General features: G+C 45.1%; 2 protein-coding genes across 6 annotated transcripts in view; one reads left to right on the top strand and one right to left on the bottom strand.

The window, feature by feature from the left end:
* Positions 1-10,938, top strand: part of ankrd13b (ankyrin repeat domain 13B) — a 39,783-nt gene extending 28,845 nt beyond the window's left edge. For 2 of the 4 annotated variants that reach the window (XM_061682400.1, XM_061682399.1), the window contains 9 exons: positions 1,857-1,923; positions 2,603-2,684; positions 3,509-3,573; positions 4,476-4,612; positions 5,487-5,644; positions 5,783-5,971; positions 6,583-6,746; positions 8,145-8,221; positions 9,787-10,938. In XM_061682400.1, coding sequence (XP_061538384.1) covers positions 1,857-1,923; positions 2,603-2,684; positions 3,509-3,573; positions 4,476-4,612; positions 5,487-5,644; positions 5,783-5,971; positions 6,583-6,746; positions 8,145-8,221; positions 9,787-9,994 — 1,147 coding nt within the window. In that variant the 3' untranslated portion in view covers positions 9,995-10,938. The remainder of the gene's footprint in view (positions 1-1,856; positions 1,924-2,602; positions 2,685-3,508; positions 3,574-4,475; positions 4,613-5,486; positions 5,645-5,782; positions 5,972-6,582; positions 6,747-8,144; positions 8,222-9,786) is intronic. The other 2 variants (XM_061682402.1, XM_061682401.1) reach the window with 2 other exon arrangements.
* An 810-nt stretch (positions 10,939-11,748) lies between these two features.
* The window catches only part of ssh2a (slingshot protein phosphatase 2a), a 31,100-nt gene continuing 24,770 nt past the window's right edge, over positions 11,749-18,078 (bottom strand). For both annotated transcript variants that reach the window (XM_061681838.1, XM_061681837.1), the window contains 7 exons: positions 17,668-17,761; positions 16,870-16,998; positions 16,637-16,683; positions 16,162-16,308; positions 15,849-16,049; positions 14,874-15,765; positions 11,749-13,897 (listed from right to left, as the gene is read on the bottom strand). In XM_061681838.1, coding sequence (XP_061537822.1) covers positions 12,524-13,897; positions 14,874-15,765; positions 15,849-16,049; positions 16,162-16,308; positions 16,637-16,683; positions 16,870-16,998; positions 17,668-17,761 — 2,884 coding nt within the window. In that variant the 3' untranslated portion in view covers positions 11,749-12,523. The remainder of the gene's footprint in view (positions 13,898-14,873; positions 15,766-15,848; positions 16,050-16,161; positions 16,309-16,636; positions 16,684-16,869; positions 16,999-17,667; positions 17,762-18,078) is intronic.

Genomic DNA, 18,078 nt, shown 5'->3' with positions numbered 1-18,078 from the left:
GCCAAATGGATGTGAAAAAACAACACTGTTGTTGCACTTTGTTTGTGATAGTAGATTTTCAGTAGATGTAAATATGACACAACAAACCCACTGCGATTGCTGTTATTATACAGGCTGTCATTGCTGCAGTGACATCACTGCACTGTTGCCAGAGGAGCTGCTTAAAGCCTCCACCATCTCATACAGAGGGCGGATGGGTCATTGCATGATTGATGTCTGTTTTTTTTTTTAAACATCCTCCTCTGACACACTTCTTTTATGGGGTCCAGTGGGCAGTTTGATACTAAACTACTGTAGCTTGAAGAGGCCTCTTCTCAAATCTCTCTGTGCTTCCACTCAGACAGACCAACGCAAAGACAATTTCAATCTAAATTAAGAAAAAAACAACAACAATAAGTATTACTAATATATGTAAACCACACCTTTAAACTTATCTGAATATTGCATTAGGTTATAATAAAGAAGATTGGGCATTTGCGGCGTTGCAGTCACCTACTGTATAAATTTGCAGATTAATCAGATGTTGTATGAATGCTAGATTTAGTGCTAACTTGATGCTATAACACTGACTACAGGTTGAATAATGTTTCACACATACTGCACATTCATTGGCTCAGCTTCTCTAGCATATGTTTGTATTTATCACAGTGCGAATACACCGTTGAAAAAAAAAACAACCAAAGAAAACCTCTCTGCTTTTTTAATGGTAACAATTAGACCACATAACATACAACCAAACTAAATTTGAAACTGAAACAGGGTTACAAGATATGACGTTAACTCAGAAACCTCTGAGTTGACTCAAACCTTCAAGTTTCTAAATTACGAGGCACGTTCTAATGAAAAGGACAAGATAATTAATTAAATTTATCTCCCTAATCCCCCCTTGACACTGAAGTAATTTATTAGAGCCCACTTGGCTCTTGCTGTCTTTAAGTGTAATGCTTCATGACACTCATTTCTTTCCACAGGTCTAACCACTGTACACAGACAGAATAGAAAGACAAGGAAAAGATAAATGTTCAAAGAGAGAGCAACAAGACTGAAAGTAATGTGGAGATATTTGGGAAGGTTATGAGGTGAAAGTGAGCTGTTTGTCAGGTTCCTAGCTCCAAGTGTCAAGACGTGCATTTTCCTTGTCAGTGCTCCCTTTCTACATGCTAATAATTTGTTTAGCATGCACGTGAGCAAGCTGCAATTTCAAGCGCCATATTGCATATCTTTAGTCAGCCATGAACACAAAATACAGCGACAGTCAACATGGCTTGATTATATTGTCAAGCCCAACATATTGTTGGTTCATTATTCATGAATGAACCCACTCGCATTTTCTTTTCTGTGGAACCTATCCGCGACTATTTGCGGACAAATTCACCGATTTGCATGTTTTGTGTGCGCTCTATATTGCTCTAAGATGCCAAAATATGGTGCCAAACCTGGGTATGAGGGGGGTGGGGAGGGGGGGGGGGGGTTGGGGTTATGGGAACTATCACAAAAAAGTCACAAGGAGTAGATGGTGACTTTCAAGATATTAAAATCTCAAAACCAATGATATCAACGATATAAATATAGAGTAGATATAGAACCAAACAGCTTCGCAGATGAGCAAGAATTTAGGGACATTGAAAGAAAAATTAACCCTTACCTTCGTTTTACAGTCACTTCCTGTTATAGGAAGATGAGACATTCTTCAATAACTTCAGTGAAAATTTTACACCTCAACGCACCATAGCGTTCAGCAGTATGTTTTAGGACAAAACAAGAATTCGAGAAATCCTTTAAAACTAAATTCACAGGCAGACGTAATTACATATTTGCCGCAGCTGGTATATTGATGTAATGTCTGTTGATTGCAGGAACAAGACAGGCATACTGGGCTGGAGGAGCGAGAAGACCGAGACTGTGAACGGATATGAAGCTAAGGTAGAGAAAGCACTGACAGACTGTCGAGTCTCTCACACTGTCCAGACAATCCATGGATGTCGTGGTTTTCTGCAATGACACTTAAAACTCATTCACTGCCAGCCTTCCTGGTTAACATGGATATTTGACTTCTAAAGCCGTCAATGGCAGTGAATGTGTTTTAAACAAGTGTTCTGTCCAGAATAATTCCCACGTTATTCTATACTAAAAATATGTTTCTATTGTGACTTAGACAAACAATATAGATATCCTAGACCCCATTTGATTTCTGGAGCACCACGAGGCATCGATCGGAGACAAGTGTCACACGTAGAGGATCATCAATCACCAGTGCTTTAAAAGCAATTCCGACAGGCCTCAGCAGTAACTGTTATTTTCTGCACTGCTGATTTAGAGTTCGGAACGTAAATGGGCACACTCAGTTGAGCTGCTTCCCTCTTTCTCCTGTTGTTTGGCGTCTTTGACTTTCCTCTTGTGGAGCATTGCTTGATGATGCTGTGCGAGGCATCTTATAGTGTGATGGGCTGAATTCTTACAGTATATTGTTGTGGGGTTAATATTTTTTACATGTTTATTATGGCAATAAAAAACTGTTATTATTCAGCTTTGCGCCAAGCAGTCATTTGGTGCTTTATTGCTTGGATCATCAGCGTCATTTTTATCTTTTTTCCATTTTTAGGTGTATGCTGCATCAAATGTGGAGCTGATCACCAGGACCAGAACGGACCACCTGTCAGACCAGAACAAGAACAAGATTAAAGGTTCATCACTGTTGTCAGCTTCTTAAAGACATTCAAGGTGTTGTCGTCGCATAGCAACAGCCATTGACACCCTGTTTTGCTGTGACCTCCAACGTTAAATGCTGTCTCATGTCTGAGGGTAATCCCACTAACCTTGGCTCAATGGCATCACCCTGAGCCTCCCAGCTAACAAATACTCCCACTGCCTTTGGAGACTTGTTTTTTTAGATGCTATAAAGATAAGTTAAAGGGTGCATATCTTTTCAGAAAAGAGGATGCTTGGGGGGGAGATGATAATACATTGGCACTTTGACTTTGGAGTGCCACGACTTTGTGTTGCGAGCCAAAATTCGACGTAAAGCGAGCTTCAGATACACCGCCGCTTGACTGAAGTGAAAAAAGAAGGAAGGCCACACACTTCACACTTGCAGCCGTTTACTGAACGGGACAAGAAGCCTAAACATAAAGATACGAAATGAGAACACTCGCAAGGAGCACGGAGCAGACGCTAACATTCCGAACTGTGTGGTAAATGATTGACCAAAGGCAGCTGGAGTCAGGGCTCCTGGTGCCACTAACTAGGCCACGCCCCCTTTATAGGCAGGCATCAACACACAAATATATTACTCCAAGTGCTTGTTCTGTAATAATATGTAATGTAGTAATATATATTTTTTAGTACAGTCCAGTCCGTACGACTGCTAAATAATAATAATTATTCCTGCAATTGACTGGTGACCAGTCCAGGGTGTGTATATATTGACATACTGTACATAAATATAGCATGTATGGCATCGTCCTCAACAGTTTGTTTTAACTGTTTCATTGTCTTGGCTTCTGAGTAGGTGGGAAGACTCCCCTCCAGAACTTCCTTGGGATTGCAGAGCAACACATGGGGCCGAACAATGGGGTCAGTGTTGACAACTTGAGTTGTGCGTGGCTGTCACGACTCACTTTGACTGGCCCGCTAAGCCCAATAGAAGACTTTGTCTGCGCACATGTGACTTTCTCGTGTCGTTTGATTGGTGAACTTGAGTCACTGTGGTAATCACGGTGGATCGGAACAACGGCGCCGATGAGGAAGTCGAAAGCGAAAGTCTGAAAGTAGATTGCGTACGCACTTATTGATAAATGAAAGTAGCGAGCGGCATGTAGATCATTGTAACAGAGTAAAAGTACCGTTTCTTCTTGACATAAATTCTCAAGTAAAAGTAAAACTTATGCTTCATTGAAACTACTCTGACAAGTACAATTCATCCACAATGATACTTGAGTAAATATATCGGTTTAAATGTAACACGTTACTACCCACCTCTAACTGTGAGTACTGTTATGCTGTCTGTAAATGCTGTCCATTTTTTCCCCCCAATCCATTGCATAAAGGATTATAGCATTACAAAATCAATTTTTAGTGCTAAAAAAATGAAGTACTATCTGCACGGTAATTTGTATTTTATTAGGTGTTTCAAAGAAATTGGTAGTGAGAAAAGCACAGCCGGCGCAACCCGGCGAAGAGGTGAGCGCTGCAATTGTTTTCCGTTCAGAGCCCACCGCGCTGGCTTTAGTCGCTGAGAGAACCGAGTGCTAGTTGCCGTAGCGGTGACGGTAGAAGTCCGGTCGGGTACTTACGCGCGAGGGTTCCCTTGAAATCTTCTAGCAAAAAAATGAAAAATAAAAAAGCATATTACACATGAGAAATTATGGTAGCAATTGTTAAAGCGGAATAGTTGATTGTAGGTACTGAACTGAATTCTTCTCTCTGCTTAAATGAGTTTGCATTTACAGTATACTGTATGTGCCATGACTGTGCAGGCCCGGGTGACCCAGATGGCAACTCCGGCGGTGACCAACCCTGCAGCGCTGACCGCTGAGGATTACTTCAACCCCAGCTCTTCCCCCACGCTGAGGGACATTGGCCACCAGTGCCAACTCACCACCAAGACCCAGAGGTAAGGCAGCGGCGCCCGAGCCGACAGTCAGCCTCGCAGGAAAAGCAGAGCGAAGCGGCCATGCATACAGCGAAGTTGCCCTGCGAACACGGCCGCCAAGTGACCGTCGGGCTGACCGATGACAAATAACAGTGGGACTTTCCGACATTTATGCCTTGATGACTTATCGAGCTGCGTCGGCCAAATTGGTTTCTTTTTAACTGTCATGGACATATTTAGCACCCATCATAATACTTCACAAACACCCTCAACTGAGCATTATGAGTGCTGTTGGTGAACTCATCCACAGCTAGAGAAATGCGCTCTGCATTTTTCATTCCATCGCACAGCTGCCTAACTAGATTGCCGATGCGATGCAGCCAAGAGAAACACTGCGAAATGAAGAGAGTAGACTGTTGGGAATAATTGAACACATTTTAATGGAACACATGTTAATATTTAGGTTGCAAATGCAGGACACGCACACCAGTGCTAGCCGTGACAAACGCAAACAGTGTTTGGAAATTGGGAGCTGAGAACTAGCAGCATCCAGGTACTACTGTATGGTGTACGCATTGGCCTGTTTGTCATGTTTGCTAATCAACGCACTGTTCATCGCTGTGTAATTAAAGGCGACATCACATGATGAGGAGGAAATGTGTGAGGCGACGTCGCTGGCTCTCAATGCCACGCTCATTAATAGATCCGTTTCCAATTGAGACATCGATTGGCCGGACACCACACAGAACCTCGTTGACTGTCAATGTTAACAGGTTCTCAGATCTACGTCTCGCTAGGCAATAGTCAAGGAGTAAATCACACAAATGAGGACCTGGAGTGTCGACCGAATAGCTGAAAGATAATTAATGTTCATTAGTCAATCTCTTTTGTCCAGATTCAAAGCAAAGCTGTGGCTGTGCGAGTCCCATCCTCTATCGCTGGCAGAACAAGTGGCGCCTATCATCGACCTGATGGCCATTTCCAACGCCCTGTTCGCCAAGCTGCGTGACTTCATCATGCTGCGCCTGCCGCCCGGCTTTCCCGTCAAGATCGGTGAGTGCGGCGATGAAAGATGAAATGCTTAAATAACATACGTGGATGGAAGGATGGAGTAGGAGAGAAGTGAAGAGGGAGTGAGAGAACAAGAAAAAGATGAAAATAGGTTAAATGTCATTTCTTTACCCCTTGCAGAGATCCCTCTTTACCACATCCTGAACGCCAGGATCACCTTCAGCAACCTGAACGGCTGTGAGGAGGGGGCAAGCGTGCGTCCTGACAACGAAGCTGGGGTGGAAGGGTGCGGACAACGGTATACCTTGAGGACGGACACGCCCTCGCCTGGCAGCGACTCATCCAGTGTCTCCAGCTCCAGTTCCACCAGTGAGGACACACACACACACACACACACACTCTCTATCTTTATTATTGTGTGAATGCTGAGAGACAAGCATTGACTTTTATTCTGGCTCGGGGAAAAAAAAGTCAAGAAAGTTTTAATGAGGCATGATAGAATTACCATTCCTCAAAGGATTTCAAGAGCAAAATGGTGCACCTCTGTCTGGATGGGTGAGCTGTACCTTAATTTCCCGTGTATAATGCACACCCATGTATAATACGCACCCCCAAAATGTAATACACATTATTTTATTTTTGGGGGTTGTCGATCGGACATGTTTAGGATTATAGTACGAAAATAGATTTGTGTGAGGTCCATTTTACTTACAAACGTTTTTATCACCAAACGATTTTGAAGCTGTTATTTTGCGTTGCTGCAAAGATGATTGAAAACTGGGAGGAAACCCACACAAGCACAAGGAGAGAACACGTAACAATTTCTGTGCAGTGTAGAGCCCTGGCATGCTGCCTAAAAAATGTCGCGACTTAGCCATACAGGAAAATCACTCAGCTGACTCGTGCAGAGAGGTTTGAATGGAGACTGTCCGAAAACACCTTCCCGTCTTTTGCCCTTTCGCCTTTCCCTGTATGCGCAGTGTCATGTCGAGCCGGAGAGATCCCCCCTTGTGTCTTTGAGCCCCCGTCTGGATACACCGTGCTTGGAGGCAAGCAGAGAGACAGCATGAGGGAGGAGGAAGAGGACCTGCTGCAATTTGCCATTCAACAGAGTCTGCTGGAAGCCGGCTCGGAATACGATCAGGTGACTGTGTGTGACCGCCACGTTCCTCGGAGATTCATGCGTGTCCTTAAAAAAAAATTCGAATAAATAAATAAAAGCCATGCGTTGCTCCCTTGCTTACTTGTCCACACCGTCTCTCTCTAATGACTGTTTGTGAATAGTGCAGGCATACCGCTCCAGATCCAATACAAACGGTGTATCCAAAATTCACCCGTGTCTTTTAAGTCAGCCTCAAAAAGTTTGTTCAAATCGTTTGTGCAAATTACAGCACTACATTCAGAGCAGAGCTTTAGTGTTGGCAGAAGAACGGTCAAAAGGATCAATAAGAAGAAGAAGAAGAAGAAGAAGTTGCTGTGACACTCAGAGCAAAGGCACGCGGTGCCCGTTTCCAGATCCCAAAGGTCCACGGTCCCGATCGTCTTTGGCTTTCCTCCAGAGGTGGATGGGGGCCACATAAAAATAGGTTGAATGCGGCAGCCATATGCGGCATGTTTTTGTCTGTGGTTGTACGTAGTGTGTTTGGCTGGTTGTTGCCAGCCAAATACACGACTCAATCTTCCACACCGACTGCCATGCCATGCATTTTTTTGCGGGGGTGGCATCAGGAAGGGCATCCACTGCGAGGGGCGGCACCTACGCACTGAATAAGTCAACTGAGAGTTTTTGAGAACTGAGAGACGAGATCGTCATTATTTCAGTCCACGCTTTTTTGTGTGACATTTTTGTCCCGTGAGATTGTTGTTAAATAGCCACTCGTCAAAAAGGGCGACTGTCATCGTTCACAGAGAAACCTCTGCGGTCAAACACAATCCGTTTTGGGATGCTCTTCACAGGGCCTTCGTTTAGTCAAGGTTTTTGAACAAAAGAAAAAGAAAAAGAAAAAAGAACCCTGGCTACCATTTGACGCTTACTGAATGAACTACGGTATGCTGAGATCCCGTGAGATTTGCTGACATGGCGATATGATGGCTTTTGGCCGCTTTTTCTCGCACTAAGATGTTTTCTGCTCCATTTCCCTCGTGTACACTATTAAGCTCGGAGGGATGAACTTTTGACTGTCTGCCATTATTTTGGCAGGAATATATGAGCGAAAAGACAGCACGAAAGCAGTTAATCATGTTGCCGGAAACCAGTTTGCAGGACTGGAAGCAACCACTCACACTCACGGAGAACTTAGTCTTCAATTAACTGACCAAGCAAGTTTTTGGAATTTGGAAGAAAACAAACTCAATCACGGGGGCGAACATAAAAACTCCACACGGGGGGGACCATAAGCAGAATTCAAACAAAGTGTGAGGCAGCAGTGCTAACCGCTATAGCGCCACGCTAACCACCATTTTTGAACATTTCCTCCGAGTTTCAATTGGTCTACCATTTAAAGTTTTGTGCCTGTCCTGACTTCCTGTCATTTGTCTCTAGGTGACCATCTGGGAGGCACTGACCAATAGCAAGCCAGGAACGCACCCGCTATCCTGTGACCCCAGTCGCCTGGACAGGTCAGCCTAAACCCCCAAGCACACTCATCAGGGAAACCTTTGATAAAAGATGCAGGTTTTGTCTTTTCTAAAGCTCACTCGCAAGAAAAAAAAACAAAAAACGCATCTCACAGCTTTCAGTGTAAAGACCGTGCATCCTGTTCCCTCACCCACATTGTCTCCGACTTCCTGTCACTGCTCTGCTCTCTTGTTTTTCTTCTCTTCTCTTTTCATCTTTCCTTCCATCCCTGACTCACATCCTGTATTTCTCTCCTCCGCTTTTACCCTCCTGTCGAACGCAAACGTGCGTGCTGGGAGAGATGAAAGTTTCCTGCTTTCACAGTCCGCAGTGGCGATGTTGACTTTGCCTTGTTATCTTTTCTCTCGCTGTCTTCCCTTGTTTGGAGGCCAGTGGATGGACATGCATAAACACACTTAACTTCCTCTTCCTCACATCACACGCTTGCCTCTGCAGTTCTCACTTTACAGATCACTCAAGTCAGCATTTTAATTCATCCTATGTTCATTTATTATAATCAAAATGATCTACACTGACCAGCTAGTGTGCGTGTTCTCCCGTGCATAGATGATCCCAACTACTCATTAAACCCATGACCCGCTCGTAATAACAGTAAAGACATGCAATAGTTCTGACACTTTCGCAAATTGATCCGTAGTCATTCATATCTCAGAAATAGCTCCGTTTGTTTTGCTGTCTGCTACTGCCTGAATGCAAAATGGCTGCCTCATCCTGGCACTTCAGCTCGCAGAGCCCTCTGGTGTATTGCAACAAAATAATGAGGCGAGAGAGCCACTGGCATTAACGGCAAAGACAGCTTGCGTGACAAAGTGGGGACCTTTGTAAAAGAACTGAACTCTGAAGACACCAAGATGCAAAAGTGTAAGCTTTCATGCAAAAGGCATCTTAGAGACTAATGGTGAAGACATTTTGCCATTCAAAATTTTGAAAAATATTACTTTCAATTTTGTTTTTCTCTTAGTAACAATTACGACCTTTTGATGAGTAACTGTCAGTATTTCAAGTGCTCATAACAGTAACAATCAACTGATTTTTGAAAGGAAATTCAGCGGGCCATGGCTTTACCGTCATTGATCAAATGATATGAAAAGGACCCGTATATTTAACTTCTGCATTTATTTCTGTCGACGCATTCAACACAGTCAATAATAAAACGATGATAAAAAAAAAAAGCGGTGAAAGGTAGCAAGTATGCGCCAGTGAGATCAGTGAGGGGCACAAATCTCACAAGGACTCAAAGAAATGCTCGTCAGAAATCAAACTCTTTGAGGGGAAATTCATGACAGAAAGGAGAATCGTTTTTTTTTTTTTTTTTTGTATTGATGACGAAAAAAACAAAACGTTTTTTCCCATCCAGGGCAAAGGGGCTGGTGCTGGAGCACCACTAATGATCTATCTATGCACGTGGCTGAAATATATACCTAACCGGTATCGAAAAGGGATGGATGTTGTTGGGCAATCTCTGTACAAAAGAAGTTAGTTGTTTTCTGCTCATCTAAGGGTTACTATGAGAGCCTTCCTTCATCTGTTCCCACGTCCTGTCCAGGGTCCCCCAAACGAAGCCTCGCTCACCCTCCAGCCTCTCCTCCACCCCCTCCAAGAAGCAGCAGCAGTCGACCGCCCGCAGCTACGACGAGCAGCTGCGCATGGCCATGGAGATGTCGGCTCGGGAGCAGGAGGAAGCGGAGCTTCGGCGACGGAAGGAGGAGGAAGAGCTGCTGCACATCATCCAGCTGTCACTCATGGAGAATTGAGCTGGCGAGTGGGCCAACGAGGTGTTTCAAACAGCGTAAGCACACTTTTCAAATGACTTGGGGGTGCGGGGGCAACAATGACTGTCGTGCTTCGACAGGCCTCCGTGATTCAGCTTTCTCGTAAAGCCAGAGGCTGATCATCATGACGCGGATGGTCGACACCAGTGTTCTCTCTCCGCATGGCACTTCTTCTCCAGTGCCAGTTTACAAACATCAACAACAAAGACAAAGGCCAAAAATCAGCCGGTGGAAGTGACATGTGAATGTTGAACCCTTTGACCCATAATAACGACAATGATGATAATAAAAGTGGCTCAGTTGTAGTTAGTTGTATCTTTTTTTTTTTTTTTTTCCTCGTAATTGCACAAAACCCAAACGTACTGTATTTACACTGTGGTTGGCTCACATATGTGACTGAGAACGGAAGTACAGTAGATGTGTAGGTGACAAGCTGGAGCACAAAGTAAACTGCGGGAGCACAGATACGATTTCTCGATTACGTTTACTCGACATTCGGCGTTTCGCACGGCAATCTGACGTGGGCCAATACAAGATTCTGCCTTCACTTCGAGTCGCTCGTGCTGCGGTGACACTTCACTTTTGGAAAGGCAGAATTACAGTTACAGCTTTTCCATCGGATCACATTAGAGGTGTACCTAAAGAATTGTATGATATGGAGCATCTTGAACATCCTTGTCTCCAAAATGCTAACGAGATGTCGTTTGAATGTAAATACAGTAGTAACTGAAAGGACAGACATACAGTTTTGATACAGATGCATTACTTTTACATTTTACTTTTCACACCAATAGCAGCACAATTTGAGGAGTCACGTTGCTCCTATTTAATTCACAAATATTCTTATCAGCTTGATAAGAAAGATATTGTTGTTGTTTTTTTGTTAAATCACTTCAAATGTTTTCATGAGTATGCTAGTCAAATAAAGGAACATCTTTTAATAAGTGTATGTCTCTTTGTGTGGCGGCTGAAACCTTCAGCCGCCGGTTTCATCTCTTAAGGTGCAGTTTGTCGCCCTGAGTGATCCATGCCCCTTCCCTGTGTGTTGGATTCCCACAGCGTTGTAAAATTAGCTGACATTTGTGTCCAATAGCCAACAGTGTGAGTGAGCAACATCAAGTGTATCCTTAAGCTGCAGCCGAGTGAAAAGAAAAAAACAAACAAACAAACAAACAAAAAACACAATCATCCAAAGGTGCTTCACAGGCATGGAAGGAAAACCTGCAAATTTCAGCTCCACTTAGGAGAAAATAACAAATCGTTAATTTAAAGTTCCTTTAACCACTTTGTTCAGTCCACTGATGTAGATTTGATTAGCCAAATCTAATGAACCACTTGGATCTGCTCCTCACTCCCTCCCACTTCAAAGCTGATGCTCTAATTATAACATAAGTGTCATTATATTTAAAAAATAAAAAAAATTAAAAATCTATGAGGTACTCGAATGTCATCCTCTCCTGGTTAAATAATTGAGTGGGGGGGGGGGCGGGGGGCTTGTGGCCTCAATCAGTGTTTAATTACCCACATGAAGCAATTGGTAAAATGTCAGCACTGAAAGACTCCCCACTGAGATGTGTGGCACATATCTACTCATAGCAAAGGTTCCCTGCTGTTACCGTTTTCGATCCCGAGGAGTACGATGAAGTGCATCTACCGTCCAGCAGATGGCAGCACAGATCGCGTGAGAGAGATGTCGTGAGAGAAGTCAGACTCCAGTCAAAACAAGCACACTATTTATTAACTGCTAAAGCTCTGAATTTAAAAAAAAAAAAGAAAAAAATTTGCTCTGAAAATATCCGCTTTGCCCCGTTTTAATTAAAACATGAATTAAAGACAATTGTCCATTTGTGGAAAAACAAAAATACAAGAGGCTGGTCAAGCCTCCATTGACTTCAGTGCAAAACATTTTTGTTAAGAAATCAAATAAAACGATCAAAACAGTAAAGTGCATGTTTTGAGAAGAAGCCCTCTTGTTGTTGGAGTTTTATACACTTTGCAGGCAACATCACTGGACATTAAAAAAACAAACATGGAGTGCGTGGTTCATTGTGTGCATGACAGTTTGTCAATCCAGTTCAAACACATCCAGAAGTTGACGTGAGGGGTCATCAGCAACACAATTGAGGATGACCTCTCACACAGCGCACTACCGAAACGCTCTCATACACAGTACGAAAACATGTATTTCATTATATAACAGGAGTATTTCAGTTGGGGTGCATGAGAGGTAAATCTCGACTTCTATAGAAAGCCTTTCAAGCATTTATCAAATAGATTCTAAAATGGCTTTCCATAGAATCAGGTCTCTGTATGTCTCATAATTTGACGTGCAGACGTGCGCGCACGCGCACGCGCACACTCACACACACACACACACACACACACACACACACACACACACACACTCGCATCATCACATTGCAAACACACCTGCTACAAATTCCATTGGCGCACCCGGAGCAGAGTCCCCTAGTGTGCGTTCCAGTGAGGACACATGGTGCACGGGTGAGGTCACATGGTGTTGTACAGCAGTGTGGCGGCAGCAGCGCGTTGCTTCCTATCGCCGGCTTTCCGGGAACGTCGGGAAGAGTGAGCCCTCCCCTGTTGCCGTGACGCCGCAACCAGCGAGCCGCACCCGCCGCCTTCCGGCTTCTCCCGCTCGTTCCTCTCAGGGGAGAGGGACGGAGGGAGGTCTTCATGGGACAAACGTGTCTTTTCGGGGCAGTCGCTCGGCGTGAGAACTTTCTGCTTCTTCCACGTGTCGTCCGTGTGAGCCGGAGACGTGGAGAAAGCGTAGTGGGTGTACGCCGTCGTCCGGGCGAGCTGCCTCAGGTCGAGGTCGCTGAGGTCGTTGGCTGACAATTCCAGGCAGTCCAGTTTAGCCAAGGAGGCCGACCTCTTCATGAGAGAAGGCGGGGTGAGGCCCGCCTGGCGGATGCGAGCCTCCAGCTCGACAGCTCGGTGCCACCCGGCCGGCTCCGGGAAGCTCTTCCCGTCTTGTCTGAGCCGCTGCGCCGCATCCGGGGCCGTAGGAGGCTCCAATTCCATGATGTCCCTCGGACCCTGAGGCTGCCCCGTGTCGTGGAGGAACGCCTGCAGTTCTCTCAGCGTCTGCTGAATCTTTTCCAGTTCCAGGCTGCCGCGTGCCAGACGCTTCTGTGCGGCGCAGTCGGGACCGCAACTTCCTCGCCCGCCCGAGGACTCGGAGTTCTCATCGAGGTCCGACTCCTGGATTGTGACCCCATCCAGACTCATTTGGAGCCCACTGTCTCTGTGGGTTTGGGCTGAGGTATGACGAGAGGAGTTTACTGTGTGAGAATCGTACATCATATGACTTAGGGGATGTGGTAGAACACCAATCTGGCTGATGGAAGTGTTTTGGAGGTTAACTGTTCCTGAGCTGTTCAGTCCTGTTAGTGTGCCTCCGTCCTCACCGGTGGTCTCGCGCTGGGTGGGCTTGTGTTCTGTAGAGTGGTTTGGCTGTTCAGACGTTCGGACAGGAGGGTGTTCGCTGCTGGGGGACGGCAGCGGGGAGCGCTGCGTGGCCGCCATCTCCAATATTTCCCGCCTCAGCTTCTGCTCCAGCTGCTCGGTGGCCCGCCGCACGGCGCCTGCCGGCAGGTCGCACGGCAGCGTCGAGGGGGACTGCGGGTGCGAGGGAGGAGTCGAAGAGGGCAGCGCGACTTCAGGCTCCGGCTCCTCCCCAGGATCCGACCGGACGAGCGGAAGGACGGGCGACGGAGAGGAGGGGGCGGGAGAAGTTAAGGAAGTAGTCGGGTGGCATATGGCTTCGATCTCAGTGACAATATGGCGGACTGATATTCCGTTGTCGTGGTGTGGCTGATGCAGACTGTCGGGGCTGAGCTTGTCATCGCTATCCTCGGACTGTGGAAAGAGAGAAGGAAACATGCGTATTGTGAGTGTATTTAAGTCGGCGAGCGATTTGTTGTTCTTGGGAATATTGACATGGCGACGACTAAATAAAAAAAATAAAAATAAAAAAAGCCAGGCCAAGAAGAAAAAAATGAAGAAGAAGTGCAAATTCCTTCTGTCAGCTGTAGAGACACAGTACTATTGTACTGTACTAGAAATAGAAGGGGGTAAAAAAGGTGGTACTGAGAAGATATTGAAATAATATAGAAAGTCCAACCTGCACATTGTGCAAACAAACTGAAATTTGAAGGATAAAAAAGAGGAATTGAGATGTTTGTTAAAAACTATGCAGCAAAAGAAGTAAGAGTTAACAAAAAAATAAATAAATAAAATCTTAAAAATTACAGACTATATCTGTATGTGGACAAAAATGGCCACTAACGAGCTGAAAGGGTAGAAAAATATGTTTGAAAAAAATATCAGCCAGAAACATGACAAAAACAGTTCCAGCCTCATCTGCAGGCACAATGAAGTCAGATTTTTGGAAGGTCAGTTTTCCACAAGCTCTGCCATAAACCACTTGAAAACCGCATTTGTGTGGACATGGCCTTCGTTTTGTTTGTTTTTGGTTTTTGCACCAAAAGTCGGAAATGATAAGGGTGTAGTTTTCCAAAACGGCCACTTTGAGACCCTTTTTTTAAAATGTTTGCAGTCTCAAGTTTCAAAACCTTGTTGGTATGACCCTGTTTTTATGCGTTTTCAGGTGGATGAGGGACACCAGAAACGAGGAGTGACAAATCTTGAAGTGCAACCAACCCACTTTAAACCTATAACCTGTGTGGAGAAGGATGAAAATAAAAACTTTTTTTTTTTTTTAAACTATAAAACTAGACTATTGCATTGACATCCATGAATTATTATTTTTTTTGGACTCTAAAACATTTACGACCATATGGAGACAGATGAAAATATATATATATTTTTTCACCTGACTTGTCCTTTGTTCACTCTCCTCCTCCTCTTCAGCTCCTCTGTTGTCGTCACCATCCAGGTTTTGCTCCGATTGTTTCTCTGCTCTGTCCTCTTGGGCTAACCCCAGAAACTTCTCCCTGGCGCTGAAGAAGTCGATGCTGTCCGAGCTGTGGTCGGAAGAGCCGTCGGCTTCACCGCGGCCGTCCGCTTGAGGTTCGCTGGGGTTGTTGTTGTCGTCGCTGGGTCCAGTTGAGGCAAGCGGCGTGAGGAGAGGGGTGTCGCTGACCGGGCTGGGCGGGCTGTGTTTGTCACTCTGAGAATCTGACGGCGACTGTTGTGAGGTGTCCGAGGACATCATGGTGATGGGAGAGAGGTCCTCGGAGCTGCTTTGCTCCGGGAAGTGAAGAAACAGTTCCAGTGGTTGGTTCCCTGGGCTGGCCAACGGCGTTACGTGATTCTCGTGGGCACGTTGGAGTTGAGGAGTTGGGGGGTGGATGTGGAGCGAGGGAGGAGGATCGGGAATGATGGCAGGTGCCGTGACGACCGCGTTCGCAGCGTTGGCGAGCGTTTCCTCTGGGGCGAGCTTGGCTGCGTTTGGATGTGGCGAGGGAGGCGGGACCGTGCCGTCGCAATCCGTTCGGACCGACTCCTCAACCGGTGAGTCACGTGCATCGTCGCGTCGTGCGCGTCGGTCAGGGGTCAATTTCATGGCATCGTCGGGTTGAGAAACTAGAGCCTGGAGCACGGCCACGCCCAGGAAATGTTGCAAGGCAGGGGAGGAATTATTGTTGTTGCTCTGAGAGTCTGAGCGCCCCAAGGGGTGAGAAGAGGTTTTACACAATTGTTCTGGACGATCAGATAGGTCACTATCTGAGTGGGAGCGCCATAGTTTATTATGCCTCTGTTTGCTGCGGAGGGACAAATAAATCGGGAATAAATAAATGTGAGCACCGCTACAAATTATTGCCAGGAATTTTAATGCAAATCTTACCTGGCGAGCAGAATTCCCTGATATTCCTCCAGCTGTTTCATGAAGGAAGGATTAGGTTTGGCGACGGCTCGTCTCTCCTTCACATATTCAAAGGCGGCATCCAGCGTCCAGCCATGCTCCTTCATAGCGTAGGCGATCACTGTCGAGGCCGAGCGGCTCACGCCCATCTTACAATGGACCAGACACTTGGCACCGGCTTTCCTATGTGAGAGGAGAGGAAAAAAAAAAAAGAAAAAAAAAAAGGATAATGCTTAGTCACAAGTTGGGAAAGTGGAATGCGTACATTTGTGCCTTTGTGCTTGTGAAGGCCTACTTGGCTTTGGTGATGAACTTGTAGGTTTCGTTCCAGTACTCCAGCAGGTTGGTGGCCTCCTCGTCGTACACCCTGATGTTGTGGTACTCAAACATTCCCGGGAAGAAGTTGTCTATCTCTCTTGTCACATTCAGGATGTAGCGGACGCTAGAGAAGAGATGGAAGGTTAACCTTCAAATGTCATCATCAATTCACATGTGAATTTCAGCTCTCTGCTCAGTCGTCTCTTGCTTGAATCTTTGCAACCACAGAGGAAGTGTAGTAGTGGAGTGAAGGGCACATACAGTATGTGCATCGTTCACATCGTTTCAATAAACTAATGTCTTGGGGTGGAGACTGCGCAGGCTTTATAAATATTTCACATAAAGAAAACTAATAAAAAGCCAACCCCAGAATGAAAAGCAAAAGCAGTTCTTCTTGAAATTCAGAGCTTTTTGTGTGTGCCGCTGAGTAACTGTGGGGACAAATGTCTTACCCGCTGTTTTGCAGCTCCTCCAGGTTGGAAGCGTTCCACTCAGAGCCCTGGAGACAGCGCAGCTCGAGTCAATATCAAGCTCTTCAACGTTGTGTCACAAGCTCCTATTTGTCAGCACAGTCGGCTGTGCTTTGCTCAGACTGAGTCAAGTGTTATTAATCATTTACTAGAAGATGAGGCAACGGTAGCCAGAGTCATGGTAAAAGAATAACAACAGGCTTTGAGCTTCTTACCAGGTAAACATGTTCAAAGATCTCCGTGGGGCTGTCCATTTGTCCAAGGATGACGATCATCTCATTGTCTATGAACTCCTTGAACTCCCTCAGGTTGCACACCATCTGCATCTCCAGCTCCGTGCGGATCTAGTAAAATAAAATATGGTACGCACAGTGGGCTAAATGACGGATTGCTAGAAAACCTTGAGCTTCCTTTCACAGGCTATACTGTACAAGGAAATAGTCCCACAAATGTGGATCATTGATTGCAAACCCAGAGTGAGTGTTTTGGGCTCGTCTTCACTGAGAAATTGATAAAAAGCTTACGTTATGCTATTGATTTGTCGATTTCACTTCTTACAAACAAGAAAATTCAAGTAAAAACATTTGCTCACAAAAAAATGCTTACGCTTCAAGGTGTACTCATTTTTGTCGAGCACACAACACTAATAATTATATTTTAGATTTTGTTCCAAGAGCTGCATATTCAATGGTATTTTCAAACGGCTGTTCATTTAGGGCAGCCGTAGCATCAATCTAATCGAGTCTAATACATTTTCTAAGCACTATGTGAACGCATTCTACATTATGTACCTGTATGTACGTACAGTATAGCTGACCTGAAACAAATCTCATTCAATTACTATGCTAGTAAATGTGTTCATTTATACATCTCTGGTGTCACAACACCATCACCGGAAACCTGCGACAAATCAGAGCTGACTGTTCAAAACCACACCGTGGTGAGCTGACAGAGGAAAACTATTGGTGTGCTGCACCTGCAAACACTGCACGTGTGGATCTCTCACTTCTCACCTCCTTGCAGGTGACATTCTCCAAGTCTTTTTGCATCATGATCTCTCTGAGGCGCATCTTTATCAGTCTCTCTGTGCGCTCTCTCTCAGTGGGTCTGTGCAAAAATAAACACATTTTAAAAACAAACAAACAAAAAACAAACAAATAAAATATACAAATCCCGCAGTCTTCTCAACATGCACAAACATAAAAAGAAGTGTCATGGCATCCTGGTAACAGTTTCTCTTCGTTGAATTATTGGAGTGTCAATGACATTAGTAATTTCACAAAAGAAGAATCACCACTTTGTCCATTTCTCTGAAACTGGAGTGGGAAGAGAAAATCTGAGCGTGAGCCACAACAAAGTTCCCTTGTTCAACATTCCTGTTGTCTTGCTGTTTTAGAGATTGACGCTGGTGACACTTTTTGCCT

This window comes from Phycodurus eques, chromosome 7 (genome assembly GCF_024500275.1).
Source record: "Phycodurus eques isolate BA_2022a chromosome 7, UOR_Pequ_1.1, whole genome shotgun sequence".
Taxonomy (NCBI): Eukaryota; Metazoa; Chordata; class Actinopteri; order Syngnathiformes; family Syngnathidae; genus Phycodurus; species Phycodurus eques.
Note: the sequence above shows the minus strand (reverse complement) of the source record. Positions and strands in the feature narration are given on the sequence as shown.